This window comes from Hippopotamus amphibius, chromosome 2 (assembly GCF_030028045.1).
Source record: "Hippopotamus amphibius kiboko isolate mHipAmp2 chromosome 2, mHipAmp2.hap2, whole genome shotgun sequence".
NCBI classification, from domain to species: Eukaryota; Metazoa; Chordata; class Mammalia; order Artiodactyla; family Hippopotamidae; genus Hippopotamus; species Hippopotamus amphibius.
The window spans coordinates 42018357-42038546 of NC_080187.1; the positions used below are offsets into that span (position 1 = coordinate 42018357).

Sequence of the window (20190 nt, forward strand, 5' to 3'; positions counted from 1 at the left end):
CTGAGACTCAGAAAAGTCAGATGATTTACCAAGATCACAGTGGCTGAAATAAGAGTAGATCCTAAAAAATAGTTAGGACTGTGTTGTGCCCCCCCCACCCCCGCTGCCAAAAAGTTGAAGAAACTCTAGTTACCAATAAATCAAGCTCATTTTAACGATTTAAGGTTTCATTTTGGTATATACTTTTTTATACTTTTGTACTTTTAAACAAAACAAAAATATATTTATTTTATGTATTACCCCTTGACACTTGACCAGTATTTTTCAACAGTGGGGGTAGTAGGGGTGCATAATTCTCCCTCAGCCACAACACAACTGGTGGAGACAGAGTGAAGACTGAGCCTTTGGCTTCTGCCTAGGTCAGAGTGGTAGGACCATGGGTGACTCTATTGCTTTCTTTTGCTTTCTAAAATCTCTTTAATGTGAATATATTACTTTTTCAGCAAGCAAGCAACAAGAAAGAAAGAAAAGCACTCAAAACCACCTTTTAAAGATCTCAACTTAACTTAGATTGAAAAGTCCCAAAACAAGGACAATCGCTGTGTTCTGATAAAACTTTCCAAAAGTACAGAAGTGATCCTTGGCGTACCTAAGACAAGAAACTTTCGCCACAACTGCTGACCCTTTTGGTGGTTGATGATTATGTCATTACATTTAAGACGCCCATAAATTAGCACTAGATACATGGGGGTGTGGTGGGAGTTGTGGGTGGAGTGAAGGAAATTAAAAGCTGCGGTCAGACTTGAAAAAAATACCCCATAAAGCAACGTATGTTTCTGACAGTTGAAACAGACTGCATGACAGACAGTAAAACCACACTTCCGCATGGTTTGGTTTTTTTTTCTTTTTTGGAATAGATCTGTGGCTTTATGCCACCAAGCAATATTTTGGTTTACCAAAATGTACTCTATGGCCTTTTTAATTTCACGTTTACTTAACTTTCCTTACTATCACTGCTGTTCTCACTCAACTACAGCAGCTTAAGACAAGTGTCTTGGGGGGGGGGGGGCAAGTTTAAAATACAGAATATGCCTCATTTTAGGAAAACAGGAAAATTAACCACACATGTAATTCACATTGACTACAGCATCCAGTGTAATTTTGGTATTTAGCTCATACATAATGGACAATGGGAGTAATTATTTCTTTTGAAATATACTAGTTTCTCAAGACAATTACAGACTTTTCATGTTTACATAAAATTTCTCAACCCAAGAAGGATAAAAGAATCACTGACCTATCCACAGTTGTTGATAGAAAATGATAGAAAAATTAAAAAGCAACAGAAGAACGGAATGACTGGAGCAAAGAGTTTCCACAGCTAATGAATAATTTAAAGGATTCTGTACCTATTTTTAATGTTAAAAAAAAAAACTTTAAAAGGAAAAAAAGCCAAAATCAGTTAATTTGCAAACTCCCACTATTGTATCTATATAAAGGTAATGGCAGTAACCAAGCAAAATGATGAAGAGAATTTCTCACACTAACACAAAGGTCAAACATCTTCCTTAAAATGGTAAGTTTCTAAAACCACTGCCCACAAAGAGCTGCCTGGCAAAGTCCATTGTGGTGTGAGTATAGAATTAAGGCACAAACACAAATCTTGCTGAAAAAGAATCCTTGAGGTTCTTGGCAGGAATATAGATTTGGCAGGAGATGAAGGGAAGGTGCTAATATAAAGGCAGAGGAGAAGCAACAAACTCCCTGTCCTTGCCTCCTCTCCCTTCTAGCACTCCCTCCTCCTCCCTAGGCACCTCATCCCCTAGCCATAATCAAGACCAAGTTTCCCCTCCACAGTCTCTTTTTCTATTAATGGTACCTTGATTCTGAGAGTCTGCAGACGTCAATGTCTAGGCCTTTCTCTGTTCATTTCCACACCCCTCATTCAACAAGCTGCAGGATCACTTGGGTTCCTCCTTTCCAGTACATGTCACCTCTTCAACCCGGCCTCTCTCCTTCATGTCCCTTTCCACTCAAATCATTTCAACCAACATTTATTGAACATTTACTGCCAGGCCCCATGCTAGTTGCTAAGAATAAAGCAAATTAGCAAAACACAGTGTCTGCCCCATTGTCTTTCCTATGTTTTCCCTCCACAGCCCATGTAATAGAACTAGTATTTAAGGCCTTCTAAAATGCTTCCCAAACCCACATCCTCAACCATTCCCTTCTCTTTCAATCAAGCTGGGAATGGTAACCACCACCTGAACATGAACAATACTTTCTTAACTCTGTACCTTCCACTTGGAATCCTCCCCTTTCCTCTCTTCCTGCGCAAGAACCTCCTCCTCTGAGGTTCCACTAAAATATCCCTACATCCTCTGTAACAGGATTCTTAATCACTTGCAAGCCAGAAAGACTTCCTCTTCGTCTACCTATGTCACAATTGTGCCATCACCACACACTCATGTATTGTTCACACTGGTCTAAATGCCATTAAAAGATTAGAATCTCATGGAGGCAAGAGTTCTACCTTCCGACTCCCTAAAATCAAAAGCTTTTAAAATAGTCACCCACATTCATAGCACAGCACAACGGAATATGCAGGGGGAAAATAAGCCCAAATAAAACAAGTTCATTGAACGGTGCCCAAATATTCAAAAATATAATAAACCCATGCTCTAGAGTCACAAGCTACTTCGAAAACTCCAGACTCCATTTTGTTTATCACAATGTGATCAGGACTAGACAAAGACAAGCACAATGCACTTTGACCTCACCAAGAAGCTAAGTGAAAGAGCAGGACTTTTTTGTAGCAAGATCTGCCCTAATTTCTCAGCTGGGATAGATCAGGCCAAGGTGTTATGCTGAATTCTCAGATGGCCCAGTCTATCCTAACTTGGTGATAACCAAACAGGTATCCCAGAGAAGGGCTGAAATATTGGGACTGTTCAGCATGGACACAAGAAAGCTAATGAAGGACGACACTTCTGAAAAACTTACACAGAAAGGAACTAAAAGTAAGACTAATTCTGGGACCCTCAATGGGTAGCCAAGACAACTGGGCCTCGCTTAAAACAAGAAATTTCCAATGAAAAAGATGATTACAGAAGACCACGTGACATTTTCATTCTGAACTTGAAATAGAACCCACCACCAACAACCCTACTTTGCTTATCATCATGAGAACAGCAGAAGAAAACATGAAAGTACACATATGATTTGACAGGTTCTATCGAAATGATGTAATTAACTAGAGAAGCCAGAGAAGGCTGATTCTTCAGCCTCTACTCATTAGATGCCAGTAGCACCTCTGAGTTGTGACAATTGGAAATATCTGCAGGTACTGTCAAATGCTCTTGGGAGAAAGGAACTGCCCTGTTTTGACATCACTGCTCTAGAGAAATAGTTCCCAAACTCCTCCTTTTGGGTTCAGGTTTCCTCACTGGATCAATGAGTACTAAGAACTCCTCTCCCACAGAAAAAGGCACACAATTTTGCATATAAGTTCAAGGATTTTGTGGATACTTTAAAACCCAACCAAGGACCCCCATTCCAATTCTCACCCTAGGCAGGCACTCAACAGTTTTTAAGTCCTCTGGACAGTCCCACGTGGTTATGAAAGGTACTGTGCCTGTTTCAGAAGTTTCATGGTCATAAATACAAAAATAATTATAGGCCTGTGGTCATCAGGCCACGAGCCAGCAGTGCAATCTTCAATAAAGATGAATGATCGGTTCACTAACCCAGTGCACCTGTCCACCAAAAAATTATACTACTTTCCCCAACCTGGAATAACTAACCAATTCATGGCAGTGTGCATGGCCCTGCAGCCCTGGCTGAAAAACTAACCCCAACCCATGTTTCCACTCAATGGTTACAAGAGCAAAAAGTCCCAAAGCAAACAGAAAGGAATTGTTCTGCAAATTAAAAACTGAATCTGAAGACCAAAGCTATTTCCACTTGGTTTAAAAAAAAAAAAAAAAAAAGGGTTTCCTTCACTTGTATGGCTGGTGAAGCAGAGCCAGGGCAAGGGATGGGCAGAGAAAGCCGCCTCCATTAAGAAGACTGCTTCCCTCCACACCACTTCTCAGCAAGGCTTAGGAGGCAAAGAACCTACTGCTCTGAATACAAAAAGCATTTTTCTGATACAAATAGATACAAAAAAGTAGACCCACTATTATTTGTAACACTTAAGCTCTCTGTGTGCAGAACACAGTGGACTATGTACCTTTAGACACCAAAACCAAAACAAGCTTACCATATTAAAATGGTCCCTCAGGAGGCAGGCATTGCCAGTGGTTCAGAACTTGGGCTCTGATGCCAGGCTGACTCTGCAGCTTACTCGCTAGAAAGCCCTGGACAAGTGTCTTAGCTTCTCTTTACCTTACCTTCCTCTTACACAGTAAGGACAACCAGATCCCTTCCTTAAGGGTTATGAATTAAATCAATAAAGCACTTAGTGCACCACTTGATTTGCAGTAGGTGCTCAATAAACATTAATTGGTATTATTATCATGAATATTTACCAAGATACACATATGGACAATCTGTAACTACATGGAGCCACTGATACACTCAAAGGAGGACATGTTCCAAGATGTAGACATACCTATGACATAAGCTACACAGCACATGGTTCTAGGTTGTAAAACATTGACAATATTCGGGGTTTTTGTTTTTCTGTTGGCAATAGCCTAAAACTGCTCAAAGTAAGGTTCTTAAAAAATAATAATATTTTATGTGTAAAATTGATTCAAAATCTTAATTGAATGGCATGCCGCTACTGTAAAGCAATGAAATTTGGGACAAACCTTTTGCTAATGCTGGTCATTTTAAAATCATATGATGATGGAGTTTAAAGATACCTTAGAAATGACTCATCTGAAGACGAATCCAATCTTAAATTTTAAAACTGCCCAAATGCCAGCTGAAGGGTCTGTGGCAGACCTACAATGAGAACTCCAAACCTCAGACTGCCTACTGAGGACATTGTTACTCTTCATAAAAATGAGTCCTGCCTAAGAGCTCAGAAACAAAGCTTATATATACTGGTGGTTGACACTCTACCATAGGAAGTACAGTGCAATGAAAAATTAAATCATCCCTTCAGTTGTTGCAGCATTTCCTCCCCTTTAAGTTCCAAAGATTGTTTCAGATGCCAGAAATACAGGAGTAACAAAACACATTCTTCTCTTTTGGAGCTTATACCTTAGGGATGGAACCTGATCTCTACTATGTCCTCGATTCATCAAAGGTCAAGATTATACATTTCCCCCTTCTTTTATTTACCTACAATTAACTTATTATAAACCAAGTTGAAAAGTCCAAACCTTCTCTAAGTAAAGGACAATGCGAGAAACCCAAGGACCTAAGATCTCAAGTTCACTGTATGCCAGTCCAGGCCTGCTTTACCCTGAGTGTCATCAAGGTAAACCTTAGCTACAGAAACTAACATCTGCACTGGATTCTGGAAGGGTAACTAATCCCAAGAGCTAATTACAAAACAGGTAATAAACTACTACATATATACTCCTCAACACTTCGGGAGAAAACTACTGGATCACATTATAATTCACGTGATTTCAGAAGCTGCATGATTAAATTTCCTAATACTACATATGCCACAGGGAAAAGCATAAAAGCTAATCACTTTAAAGCAGCACTGGAATTATATTATATACATATAAGATACATATAGTTTGGGGGAATTCCCTGGCAGTCCCGTGGTTAGGACTTGGTGCTTTCATTGCCAGGGACGGATTCAGTCCCTAGTCGAGGAACTAAGATCCCACAATCCCTGCAGTGTGACCCCTGCCACCCAAAAAAAAAAACCAAAAAAAAAAAAAAAACCACATTTTTAATATTACATGTTTTTATAATAGCTATTCTAGCTGTGCATCAACATTACTCCACCTGAATGATGGCCTTAAGAGAACCAGTGAATTCTGAACCATCCACTAATTAACTGAGAGACTTTGTCATTTAACATTGGAGTCTCATTTTATTCATCCAGAAGATGGGGAAAATGCTTTAGCAACATTATTGGAGCCTAAATAAAATCACGGATGAGAAAGTACCTTGTGAAATATAAAGTACTACATAAATATCCATTTCTATTCCTAGCTTAATTAGGTTAATTTTGGGCTTAAAAAAAAACAAACTCAAAAACAGTTGTTAAAAGGGACTTTCTGAGACTAAGAAGTCTCATGTCTGTTCACTGGGTCATAGAAAATAACCAAAACCAAACAGTCATTTTAGACCAAAGGAACTAAAAAAGCTCTCAGTGTTCACTTACGCTCTAATTTTAAGCTGAGAAAAGTACAGTCCTGAGAAGTTAAGATACTCAGCAATATCACACAACTGGTTACTGGCAAGGTCAGGACTAGAATCTGAATCTCCTGACTCAGTCAAAGTGCTTTGGGGGAAGTAGTAGAGTATTTCAAACACAGCATTTGAAATGTTTAGAGATTTGACAGAAATATCTATCAAACCAGTGATCTGAAATTGAGCCAAGCCCAGGATCTATTTTTCTGGCTGGCTGATCTCAAGAACTTATTTAATTTCTTTGTGTCTCAGCCTTCTCATATAGAAGATGGAAATAATAATAATACACAGTAATAACCTCATAAGGTTATTGTGAGATTAAGTAAAATATTACCTGCACAACAAACTCTCTAAAATCACTTACTGTTATGATTATTACTCTTGTAACGACATGGTACCATCTCCACCAATAAAAAACTAAGATATCTTCAAAGTTTCTTGTCTCTCGAACCAGAAGCTTGCATTTTTACCGATTTGGAGAGAAGCTGGCTAAACATACCATAGTATGGCTAAGATCAATACCTCCCCACACTCACTCAAACCACACGTACACAGACCTATTAATAGTAAAAGAATTCTTCAGACACACACTGACTAGTGATAGAGTGATGTTCAAACTGAATTTTAAATTCAGTTAGTAAAGAGTCATGTTTTCATCTTTAAGAAGGCAAATTCCACATGCTAAAATACATATATTATACTTTAACTAGCCTAACTGACTCCTAAAAAGCAAACCTAGCTCAGCTGCTTTTACTTCGTCTTTCCACCTGTCATTTTTCCACAGATTTAACAAGTAGACACCACAGGCCTAACTAGGCTTGGAAGCTCAGTGTTTGTTATCCTACAACCTCAATGTGCCCTTAAAAATATTAAATGGCACATATTCTTGGCTAGCTTGATCTGAATGTAAGGATTCCCTCACTCACCAAATATTTCATGAGCACCTACTGTGTGACAGGCACAGTTCTCAGCACTGGGGACACGGCATAGAACACCTCTGTTCCTATAGAACCTTACGTTCTCATGGGAGAGAGGAGACTGGCAAGAAACAAGTTTACATCTAGTGTTTGCACAGTATACTTTAGGAAGGAGAAAACAGCCAGTTTCATTAAGCACTCTGCTGAAAGTGGATCTAGGGTTTGTATTTTAATTTATGATTCCAAGCCTCCCTTTTGGACTCTGGAAGGACAGCAGGGAGGAGAAGGAGGCTCTGTGCTCATACACAAACACACAGATCAGGTCTCTAGCTAGAGCGACACTCTAACACTTCTTGGATGGCCGGTAGCATCCCCATCTTCCCGTCTCATGTTGCATACAGCCAAGAACATTCCAGAAGCAAGCACACTATTTGCTGTTTGAAAATAGCATGGTCAGTGAAGGGAGCCCTGGAAGGGAAATCAAGAAACCTACGATTTCCTTTTCTGCCAGCAACTCTCGCTATGCCATCTCGGGCGTCCGCTGACCCGCGTGAACCCTGGTCTCCCTGCCCACATGCTGATCCTCCTGTACCGTGACACTGGGCTAGTCTCTTAAGCCCTTAAGCCTCGGTGTCATCTGTTCAAGGAGGCCAGTGGAATGACACTGCTTGGCAAACTGTCGGGTACTCCACTGACAGAAGCTATTTAAATAAATACATGGATCCAAGCTTGCTACTTGCTTTACAGGAACATCAGGAAGATTAAGGAGAACATATAAAACGCCTTAAGCTCTCTGTAAAGAAAGGGTGTTACAGGATACTAGTGTTCATAATTTCTACAATTATTTTACTTTCCAGTTATATTTCGTTGCATTTTGAAATTCTTTAACCAAAACAACCCACAGACCTTCAGAAGCAGAATACATATTTAGAAAATAAGAACAGAACCCTAATTAGAATAATAACAATTAAGTGAAATCAGCTTGCTAGGATATCAGAAAGTCAGCATCCATCTTCCTTGCCTCAGCCCCTCAAGCCTAAGTTGCAGGGCAAGAAACGGCTGCCGCGGGGGCTGAGGCGCAGCAGGCCGGCCAGGTTGTAGGAGGAGCCCAGGACAGCAGCCAGCCTTTCTCTCCATCCATCACAGAAGCTCCCTCCACAGTGCAACCTGTGAAGTATTTGTGGGCAAAATCCTCAAAAATGATGACAAAGTGACCCACGCACCAGATGGCAGAGGACCTGAGGGGCGTCTGAGGGTATTTTCTTCCACTTCTTTGACCAACCAGCTAAAAAAATCCACACCTTCCTTTTGTCCCCCTGGACGGAGTACAGTCACACACGGCAGCTCTCTGAGGAAAAGTTGGGCTCGGTGGCAGAGAAACAGCAAAAGCTTGGCATAAACGCTGGGTCAAGTCCAATGAAAACAGAGAGGGCATATAGATTTGCGCTGATGAATGCCAGCTAAATCCCTCTTTACAGACGGAAAGCAACTACCACTGACAGCTGTTACTAAGGCAGAGTTAAAACGACTCTAATTTTCACTTCTGACTAAAATTTCTCAGGCCCTTCCCCCTTAGAGTGGATAATTTCATGAACTCTGTTTGCAATGAACTTACTCCAAACAAGTCCTAAGTCTCGCAAGCTGTCATTATCAGTGTAAATACTCAGTTGACCACACCTACACACGCTGCCTCCCGCTTTTCTCTAACAGCCCAACTCACAAAACTGATCGTAACTCAGCCACAAGACCACTGGATCTGCCACCACAGCTAAAGTACTCGAGTTTTTTAGGAGGAGGTGTGGGAAGGGATCAAGGGAAAATATCTTCTAAAAATCACATCCCTTTCACTGGCTCTGTAGCCATCAAATACATTATTGCTATCCTGGAGTGATAAACCAGTCTATCCAGTCCTGTCAAATAAAAAAGTTCTCACTAAAAACAAACACAAATTACTTCTAAATACACATTTGAAACATTTAATTCCCAACTGATTTTATCTATTCTATAGTGCAAAAAGAAAAAGAAAAAAAAAAGTAAAATTCTAGGAAAGACAAACGAAGAATGGAAGAACAATGGGCCAGTCAGTGTCTGCACTATCTCGGCTTCACTGAGGTTGGAAAAGCACCTAAAAAGATGCATCTTATCCCTCGGTCCACTAGTCCAACCCAGCTCAAAGTGGTATCATTTGGGATACAAAGAATTTTGCCCAGCAAATAAAATATATGAAACAAAAATAAGCAATATCCAGTAGGGATTAAGGGGCAGTGAGAAAGGAAATATCCCTTTGTTTGAATGCTGCAAAGAAAGTCTTTCAACTTATAAGCAAAACATTTGCCTTCATTTAAAAGTTTGAGTTGTGTGCGATTTCCTGTATCTAAGAATCTCTTTCTGAACTACAAAGAAGCCACAAAACATCACATTTTCCCCTCCCAGCTTCCCCCTTCGAAAACCCACAAGATGGTGATTAACAAACAGCCCCTTGTCTTCAGGCATAGTTTTAGAAGCCACAAGGAAAAGATAAAAGTTAAATGGAAAAGCAAGTTTGTAAACAAATGAGAAATAGGTTACACAGGGAGGAAGTAAACTCATCTTGATAAAAAAGCAGCTCTCCTGGCCCCATTTGTGGGAGACTCCAAGTGAAAGCAACCCTCACCCTTACCCACTGAAAGCAGTTTGGATGGAGAGAGAGCCCAGGCCAAGCCTTCTGGCCCTGACTCTGGGAAGAGCTGCAGGAGTCTGGGTATAACCCTGATGTTCAGTGGCTCAAGGACTGGCCCAGACTCCCAGGGGCTCTCCACTCCAACCCAAGGCAGACCCATCTCCCAGGAAACACCCTTCCAGGGAAATTCATCTAATTCAGGTAGTCCTGAATCCACTACTTAATAACTATATCACCTTGTGCAGATCTGATCCTGTTTAATCATCCTTTGATGGGACATAATCCCCTTCTTAGGATCTTTGTGAGAATTAAAGAATTCTGGCAATGGGCCCAGATCAGTAATAAACTGATATGTAATAAACATTCACATCCACTGAAAGGAAATTCCAATTCCACTCAACAATCACTGTTTCAGGTGAAAAATCTTCAGATATTCTATAAAACCTCAGAAAGAAAATTAAGAACCAAACATGCAAGAAGAGAAAAAGGGGAAACCCACGCAATCCATGTGCTAATTATGCACATACCCTGACAGGTTAAATTTCCTCCTCCAGATCTGCCTCTCTTGAAGGTCCTGTCACACAGGTCCTGGCACATGTAAAATGACAGCTCCACAGGTCCTGCCCAAGGCACCGCCCCTTGGTATGAACCATCATAATGCTAGATCCTCTCAGTTTTGGAAAAAAATGTAATTAAAACCTACATATACCTAGACTTACAAAATAACACTTAAGTTGGCCCTCATTCCAAAATGTCCAAATCGGAGAGGCAGGGAAAAATTACTGATAACCTCCATTTGGTTAATATTAATTACAGCATACTGTTGAAGGATAAGTAATCTTAAATTAGAAAAGGTGGCTTTAAACCTTAATGAAAAACAAATAAAAACACAAGCACCCCACCTCTCACCATGCTCTAATTGTATCTGGAGTTTTTTTGCACAATCATCAAAATTTCACTTGTAATGTCTCTTTGAGAATTTCCAGTCTAGCAGTGTCTATCACTGTTCAGCCCCTCTAGATTATTATTTCCTAATATTTATACAGCAAAAGAAAGTTCTGCAAGCAAAATTCTCACTGGTTTATTAGGTACTTTCAGGTAGAACATCCCACCTTCAATAATTCACTTTCATTATTACACAAGAGTTCAATCACATCCATTTCTGAAAAAAAATAGTCACTGCCTAAGAATACAACAGCCACATTTTTGCCCACATTCTCCAACACCTACTCCTGCATCTACTCCTCCAAATCCAAGCATATACAACCTAAGACAAGAGATATGCAAGAAATTAGTAATGCTCCAAAAAAAAGTTTTCTCATGGGAAATATGGTCTAAACAGAACTCTAAACAAATTGACTTCCACTGCAAGCACTGTCCCCAAATAAATTTACTGCACCCTAGAATCAAGTACACTCAAGGCTGGAATGCCATGCCAGTCGTATATTACTTCAACCTCAATAAACCTCTTTTTACTCTCTAAATCCTCAGCTGCTTTCTAAAATAGTTCACGAAAAAGCACCAACCTAATTAACAACAGCTTCCTCTGCAACTGTGGCCTTGATTTCACTTATTTACACATTAACTGCAGCCTCCTTTTGGCCGATCCAGTCTATTCTCTGTACCATGCCGAGCCTTTTATCTGCCCTGGACAGCATTTTCTCCAGCAGATGAAGTAGATGCCGATTGATTTGCTGTCGAGCATGGTAAATTAATAGCAACAAATTGCTGAGGGCCCGTCTCGCTGCTCCACCATGCTTCGGCAGTTTTGCTTTATTTGCTCCATGATGGGCAGCAGTCGGCCTCTTCAAGTCAATTTCTTCTTAACAACCTGCAATACTTTTCAATGGTGAAAATAGAGCTGTTCCTTGTAAGTCAGAAATCAATATCCTATTGCCCTTAGAAAATGCTAAACAAGCAGTATTGGCAATCCACTTGGTACTAGAGGGTATCAGATATAATGCAAATCCATACTGCTTCCCTCCTTGTAGTTATTACAGTTTGCTAAAAGGTTCCTAATGTCATTTATCATCATTTACCATCGACCAGAGAGGCTATGATTATGATATCCTATCAGTTGGCAAGGCCCTTTCATTTCTATTCAATTAATATTTTAGCAGCACTCAAATGGTTGTGGCCCAAGTCTCATAATAAAATTTACATGGCTTGTAGTGAAACAGGAGTTCTCTTGCTCTGGTTTGAAAAAAATAACAATTGTATATACACACTTATAGGTCGAATTTACATACCCATTTGTTCCTAATCTACAACCAATATTCACTTTTTAAAGTGGTAACTGCCGCTGTCAGATTAAATCAGATTAAATCAGGGCAGTCTCCTTTAATTACAGCATTACAGGTGAAGGATGGGAACAAGCAGCATTTAGCAATGTTATCAACTGCATGCATCACCCTGTTCTGCCCACGGTCACTGACCCATTTAGAAGCTACACTGTATTTACAAAAAACAATCAGCAGGAAAAAAAAAAAGTAACAATTAAACTACAGTCTACCTGTCCCATCCAAAACAAACAAACAAAACAAAAAACAAACAAAAAACAAACTTAGGGAAATCCTTAAGGAATAAAGGCCAATGTTCTTCCATTTTAAAAAAATTCCATTCTGAAGATATCACAATAAAACATGTGCCGTTTCTAACCATGTCGCATTTGTCATCTTCACTTTCATGCCAGAACTTAAGACAGTGGCAAAACATTAACTTACTTTTTAGACTAGAACACTCCACTCTAACCTTTCTGGGTTTTTTCCCAGCTTCACCTGCTCAGCTCTATCGATCCTACTAAAGATTACCAGAAATTAGATTCATATTTTATGTTCTAATTCCATGTCATGTCACTAAGTTCCCCTTTAAAAAAAAAAATCAACTAATTCTACCAGACTAATGCTATTTACTCAGTTACCAAAATTTAAATTAATTATGTTCTCAAACATAATTGTTAAAAATTGGCAACATTATGCAGGCTTAATTAAGATTAAATCCAATTTACTAAATGTACTTTAATTGGTACTAATTACATTAGCTTTCATTTCAGAATGACAAATTCCCCACAGGTTTCACTTTATAGGCCTCGATCAGGACCAGCAAAGGGTAACTGACCATGAGCATCACACAGAAAGGGGAGGGGCCATAATACTGGACCCCCCACCCTGCCTGTCACTGCTCTGTGCTTTTATTCTTTAATCAATTTGCTAAGTCACAGAGTCATGACTCCATCACAGCCATCATTTTCTGTTCCAATGAAAAATTTCTCTAAAAATAAATACTCTGTGGCTGGCAGCAGCCAAGAACAGGAGCATTAACCAAAAAATACACAAAGGTTTCAAATATCAGGGCCACCAATTACTAGGGTACTTCCAAGGACTCTGGGGACTCCTACTCTTGAACCCTTCAGAGACACAAATCTAATAAGTGAATAAGCCTAACCTGATCTTGAGAACTAGGCCCAATTATGCCGCAGGGCAACTTCCCTACATTATTGCTGCTTTCCATTACGAGGGTATCCAGCTAGTGCATCTGGAAGAGAGGCCAAGAGGAACCAAGGCTGTCTGCCTAGGAAAACAAATAAAGACAGATATGCCTCTGTGCTTAAGGGGGGAAAGAAAGAAAATATAATAAGTAGGTGGTTTGCAGGGCTGTCTGTATTTCATAATGTGATAAACTGCCCTCAGGATTCTTGATATGATTGAATTTAAAAGCAAGAGAAAAAAAGGGAAAATGTACTCCATTCTCAATTTTAAATGGATGGCATTTGAGGCCAGCTGGACAAGAAGATGACAGAATTACAGAAGTATGAAATGTGTACAATTAAGGGATCTCACATACCGCCCCCTGCCCCCTAAAAGAAATACATACAAGCTCTGTACCCCCGAGAATTGTAAACAGTATAAAGAGATCTGGAAACTAAGTGGTTATGGTAAATAACATACAGGAGAAGAAAATAAAGGGACACTAATCATCTGGTCCAATCTTTAAAAAGACACTAATTAGCACTGGGTGGTAGATGAAGGCCAAAAAAAAAGACATGTACAAGATCCAGAACTAAAACCACATGTGTTGAGGAAAATTAACAAACAATATCTCTCATATAATTTACTCCTATAAGGTAGAGCAAAGGGGAGCCCATCCATAAACTTGATGGGTTTTGTTTAAGCAGGAGATATTTACATTCCTTATCTAAACAGAAATGGCAAGGATGCCAAAATAAGAATTTTAACATGCAGCAAACTATACTATCACGTTAATATTGACATAACCAAACAGCACATGAAGTAAAAAAAAAAACTATCTGAAATAAAAAGTCCTCAGTGTGACCACTCATTTTCCCCCCAACTTTCTGTTTTCAAACACTGTCTGATTGCTTTTATTGTCTAATTGTCATCGTTTAAAGATCTGAGTATGTTTCAAGTATGTGATAACTAACCATACCAAGAAAGGAATCCATAAGTAGTAAAGGCCTAATAATACATGATCATTTCATATTTTTTAAACTTAGAAGGTAATGACATCCACCATGAGTATAAATAAGAGATGAAAAGCATTAAGTTTTCCCTCATCTTTTGCCAGCAAGTAAACACATGCACACCTATTCCAAAATGATTGATAAGACAGATCTGAAGCACTTTCACTAGGAGATCACTAAAAATAAATGCCTCCTAGAGGAATTACTATTGCCAAACAATATTTATACATATATGCTATTTTTCTTTCTAGGAAACTTAAACCAAACCATTTTATTCAGTCTCCCGCAAAAAAAGTCTGGTTCAGTCATACTTATCAACACTTTCTGACTAATCATTAGCTTTTTTCTGTCTTTCTTTTTCTTTTTTTTCTTTTGGCTGAACTAATTGCTAGATTTCAAGACCTGGTGTTGAACCTTATCATGTCCTCCTATCAGGCTCATGTACTCTCTACACATTTTGGAAGGAACAGTTACAGTTCCTGGTAAAACCCAACTAAGCAGCCTCAGGGGACCAGTAAAAGGAATTTACATCAATTTCTTTTGTAGCTCCACAGATTTCATTTTGATCCTCCCAGCTCACCCTCTATCCATTCTGTCACAGCAAGCCAAGGAAGGCTCCACACAATTTACAATTTTACTTTTTAATATTTTCCAAGAAAAGCTTTTATAAGACAAATCTGCAATGCCCAAAATACACAAAATTATTTCAAAAGAAAAACATTTTAAAATTTTAGCATCCTGCTTTTGAAAATGTACGAAGTTTAATATGCATTCAAACACTTTAAATCACATTCTTAAATAATTAAAATGAGGATAATATGCAAAAAAGATGGGGAAACACACCAGAAAAAACAGCATTCTCTCCACTACAGTCTTTTAAAATACAGGTGGCCACAAAAGTGTGCAGAATAAAATTGCAAAACATACAATTTCCTTTCTAAAGTGCACAGTATTACTGTCATTTAAAATGCTTAAAAAGAAATAATAGCTTACCTGCTTGTGCATTTCTATATTCAACCCATAGGACATCTCATAATACTGTCAAAGAAGGAAAAGCAATTAATTTCATGTCTTTCATCAAACCATCTCCCTAGTTTGTTCAAAAAGTCCCGAAGCAAACATAAAAGCATAACCTAAACCAAAATATCCATCCTACCAATGCTGCTACATCAGGAAGAACAATCTACCGCTACCTTTAGCCTAATAAACTAGAAGAAGCCACCTTAAGATACAGAATCTAAGAGAATAACTCACAAAACTAAGAAAATCAAGTTCAAACAGAGCATTTTTAACACCTCCAGTGGTCTTTATACATCACAAGCAGATGACTCACAAAGGTCTGATGAAAATTTGGTACCCTATGGACTCTAATTCCTAGGCACAGCCGGCAAGTTAATAACAAAAACAACGTGTCTCATACAAATGCTGATGTTTTGACAAGAACTGTTCAAAAAAGGTGATGCTGCTTCAGAGTTCCGTTTCTCATTTTTAGCTCACTGCTCATGCTCATGCATTCAAAGGGAAAAGCCTTGATAGGAAATGAATAAGTTACTCTGGAGCCTTTATGAACAAGCATAAAAATACACTTGGTAATACTTCTGAAAAAGCAGATCTGATTGTTTTAAACATGTAGTATAACTGGCATTACAGAAATTCTGGCAGAACAAATCGGTTATACAGGAGACTACAACACTCCTCAAACCAATGTAACACTACAGAAATTGAAAATACGCAAATACACACACATTAGGAACATACAGAATGGGGGGCGAGGGAGGGAAAATCTGAAAGGATGTCTGGTGTCTTTTTCTTATTCATCATTCTTTAAAAGAAATAAAACACATTCAAATTTTAACACTACTGAAAAATTATCTGGTGAAAACTGTTTGGAGCAAGAGCAATAAAACAACAAAGAAAACTACCAACACAAAAACATTTTGCCTGTGACTCTAAACAAAATGTAAATGAGGTTGTTTTTTCAGTCTGTAAAACCAAAGCACAGAAAATTATACCCCATGCAGCTAAATTTTTTGAAAATTCAAATCAAAGCTGGTTGTCAGAGGCAAGTTATAACACCTGGAATTACAGGTTGCTAATGGTCACATTCCCACAACTTCAACTGCACTTGCACTGCGACTGTGATCTATCCTGCAGCCTCCAGCAATCTGAATGTATTCTTGCTTTTGGTATCCCAAACTAACAGGCACTTTGAATCTATGACAGTTTTCTTACCATCACATAATGCCGCTGCATCTCTGTCTTCTCACTGGCGAGTTTCTCACATTCCAGTTTCAGGCTGTTCAAGAAATACGGAAATCTAAGTACAACGCAGATCCTGACTTATATCCTTCAAATACACATTCCCTCCTCTAAATCATCACGTACAAAATGCCAAATCAACTATCTTAAATACCACTCTCATTACTGAAGAACAAGCAGGAGAGAAAAGGGTGAGTAGAATCAGCCGGGGCTTGCCCTTTCAATAAGGATCAAATGTGGGGGTTTTGTTTGTTTTAAGAAAAAACCCTCTTGTCAATTTAACTCCAGAATCTCATCCAGAAATGAATATTCACAAAATTCACTTAATGCAACAAAAACGAGGAAATAGACATCAATGTCTACATCTCCAAACACTAATAAGTCCCCCAAAATGTCACAAGGGAGTTTTTTTCTTTAATGTTCCACGAAGAGATTAATGAAAATATGAATCAAGCATGTCTTATGAATGATGTCTTATTTTTTCCCTCCAAAACACAGAGACAAGTTGAATACCACCACCCAGGGGCAAGGCGTGGATCAGGTTCAGTGGCTTGTTTTGGTTCCGGCATTTATGAAATAAGAATTACACGTCATTGGAAATCCAGCGAAAGAAAAATATTTCAAAGGCACTCTAAGGTCTAATAATTGTCTCAAGACGAAAACATCTTTTCAGCATAAAAGTAATGAAATCGCCTACTTGGAGACTGCCCAGGGCTCTGGGCTCTTGGTATTTCACTGGAATAGAAGAAAGAAGTGAGAAGGAATCAAGCCCGGAGTAATAAAGAACCAAGGAAGTCAAAAGGCCCCAGAATCTTCCCAACCTTCCATTCTCTTGGCCCCAATAAATCAATATCGAAAGTTTGGCCTCAGCGTTTTCTAAGTCTTCCCAGTTTCGATTGTTCGGCCTGTTTTTTTTTTTTAATTTACGGGGAAAAGGAGGAAACGCTTAATTTCTTTATACCTGCCTAATGAAAAGAGGCCGTGACTTGACCTTTCTGCCCACAAGAAAAAATGATAATACCTTTGTGGTGGCCCAAAAAAAAAAAGGGGGGGGGGTTGTGTGTGTATGTGGGGGGAAGACAAGAGCTAAGCAAACAGGAGGATCAGCTAAAGTCAATATCGTTACCTGTGGTATTGAGCCTGTAAAAACTGAAACTCTTCCTTAATCCGATCACAGGACTCGGAAATTGTAAATTTAAAGGGTTGAGCAGGCTGATGCGGTGCCTAAAGAACAACAATAAAATATTTTAATTAGCCCACAGCACAGGCAAGGTGGGGAGATGGAGAAAACACCACGAGGTGCGCGCCGGGGGGGGGGGGGGGTCATCGCGCAGGCAGGCAAAGAGCGATTAAAACTCTCCTCCCGCCCCCTCCTCTGGCCGCAGAGCCCGGCTGAGGCCGGCTGCAGGCTGCTCCCGGGCCCCCGCGTCCTCGCGCCCGCCCCGGACCCTGCGGGTTCGAGACCCCGCTCCCCTCCCTCGTCCAAGGCGAGCGCCCAGGGGCCGGCGCGCCGCGCCCACTGCCTCCGCACCCGGAATCGAAACTGGCCCGTCGGGGGCACCCGCGCCATGGCGTCGGGCCGCGGTCAGGTCGCGAGAGGGGGCACACGGCCGCCACCCTCCCCGGCCGGTTGGCCGGCTAGCTCGCTGGTCCCAGGGGCCCGAGGCGCGAGGGGCCGGCGCCCCGCGCTCCCTCCCCGCCGCCGGACCCGCCGCGCCGCCGCCGAGGGCGCCCTCCCCGCCCCGGCGCGGAGTCGCGCCTCCTCCATCGCTCGCCACCCCTCCTCCAGGAGTCGCGGCGCGGGGAAGGCGTACGGCTCCGCGCGGCTTCCAGGGGCTTCAAAGACAACAATAAGAAAATGGCTACAACTCAACTGCCTCTCCGCACCTCCTCTCCGAAAGTACCCCCGCGCCCGGGGGCAGTGGGGGGGGGGGGAAGCGGGCGATTCCCCGAGTGGGGCGCGGGGTTCAGGCCGCCCTCCACGCCCCTCCGGCCAAAGACACAACTCGGCGCACAGGGGGCGACGCGGGGAATCCCCCGGCGCCCGGCGAGCCCGCGCCCCCGCCGCCCGCACTCACCGGGTGTCTGGTCTGCGGGTACATCTTGCTCAGGTCGCGAATCATCCAAACCGATTTAGTTGGCTGCGCTGGGCAGAGGCGCGCGGCTCATTGGCTTTAATGGCCTCGAGGAGGAGGAGGCGGCGGCGGAGGCGGCCGGCCGGGTCCGAGGGGCGGCTCGGGCGGTCCCGGCCCCTGCCGGGTCTCGCGTGACGCGGGCGGCAGGAACGCGCGGCGGCGGCTGGGTGCGGGCGGGCGGCCGGGCCGCTCCGCATTCCCCGCGGGCGTCACTGGCCCACCGCGGGCATTGTCCGGCGCGCGTCTCCCGCGGCAACGCTCCGACGTTCGCTCCGCCGAGGCGCGCCCGCCGAGCCCGGCGCCGCGGCCGCGCAGCTCACCCGGGCCGGGAAAGTGCGAGCTCCGCGCCCCAGCGCCCGCCGGCAGCGCTCCCGCTCGCTCGTTGGCTCGCTGGCTCGCTCGGCGTCCCACTCCAAACTTTTTTTTATTTGTCTTTTAATTGGTTGTTATTCCTCCGAATGAATGATCTCTCTCTTCTTTCCTAAAAGCAAACACAAACTCCTTTGGTTCGGAAGAGGTCTCGGCGGTGCTTTTTGGTTTCTCTGGAGATTTTTTTCACCTCACAGCAACGATCTTTTAAAAGGCACCTTTTAGCTTCTTTTACCACATCTCATTTCCTTATTTTTCTTCCTTCCTGTTTTCTTGTCTCTTTTTTTTAACCCCAAATTGGAGGGGATTATAAAAATAAAAGAGTGAAACGCTTGCGGTTTTTTTTTTTTTAAATTCTCTCTCCTTTCAAACTCTGCGAACAGCACCTCAAAATAATATACAAGTGTGTGAGAGAGGGGGAAGAAAGCAGCCAACAGCCCAAACACCCGCTCAGAACAGCTCTAACAACACGCTCTGTGTAGGTGACTTCTTTGACCAAATTTAGCAGCGGCTAATCATTAACATTCTGATACATATTCACAACCGTCCGTGGAGGGACCGCGGAGCATCCCGGGAGATGTAGTCCGCCCCCGGCGACCGCGGCTAAGGATTCGTCCAGATTGACTACAATCACCGGCCGGCCACGCGACCGCTCTGGGGCTCTCTCCAAGCTCCCCGCCCAACCCCCGGCGCGGTAGGCGTCTCCAGCAACCAATCAGAGGTGGCTGAACATTAATCGCCGTTCTGAGTTACTGCCCATCATTTCACTGCTGACAAATGGCGAGCTAGCGGGGAGGAGCTGGCCGGGCTGGAACCCACGTGGGGGCCGGGCGTCGTCCGTGGCTCGGACCAATGAATGGAACGGGATGGGGTTAGCGGAGGCGGGGCGGAGATGGCCCGCCCAAGGCGGAGCTTCGCCTTGGCTGAGGTTCTTTAGCGCGAGCGTTCGAACCGGGGAAACATTTGTTCGGCTGTCAATCAAAGTAACGTGGGCCTGGGAGCAGCGGTGGCTGCCGCTGCTGTTGCTGCTGCCCTGGCTGCATCTTCAGAAGTGGGTGTTGGTGGCGGTGGTGGCGGCAAAATAAAGAGGTTAGAGGGGGCGGT

The 20190-nt window shown here is 42.0% G+C and overlaps 1 protein-coding gene across 11 annotated transcripts in view; it reads right to left on the reverse strand.

Moving 5' to 3' along the window:
* The window catches only part of LOC130844810 (transducin-like enhancer protein 4), a 140507-nt gene extending 120922 nt beyond the window's left edge, over positions 1-19585 (reverse strand). For 6 of the 11 annotated variants that reach the window (XM_057721030.1, XM_057721025.1, XM_057721024.1 and 3 more), the window contains exons 1-4: positions 18661-19585; positions 17709-17806; positions 16556-16619; positions 15317-15361 (exon numbers count right to left, since the gene is read on the reverse strand). In XM_057721030.1, the coding sequence (XP_057577013.1) occupies positions 15317-15361; positions 16556-16619; positions 17709-17806; positions 18661-18705 (252 nt within the window). In that variant the 5' untranslated portion in view covers positions 18706-19585. Of the gene's footprint in view, positions 1-15316; positions 15362-16555; positions 16620-17708; positions 17807-18113; positions 18291-18660 lie in introns of those variants that run through there. The other 5 variants (XM_057721026.1, XM_057721028.1, XM_057721023.1 and 2 more) reach the window with 3 other exon arrangements.
* Between the last annotated feature and the right edge of the window lie 605 nt (positions 19586-20190).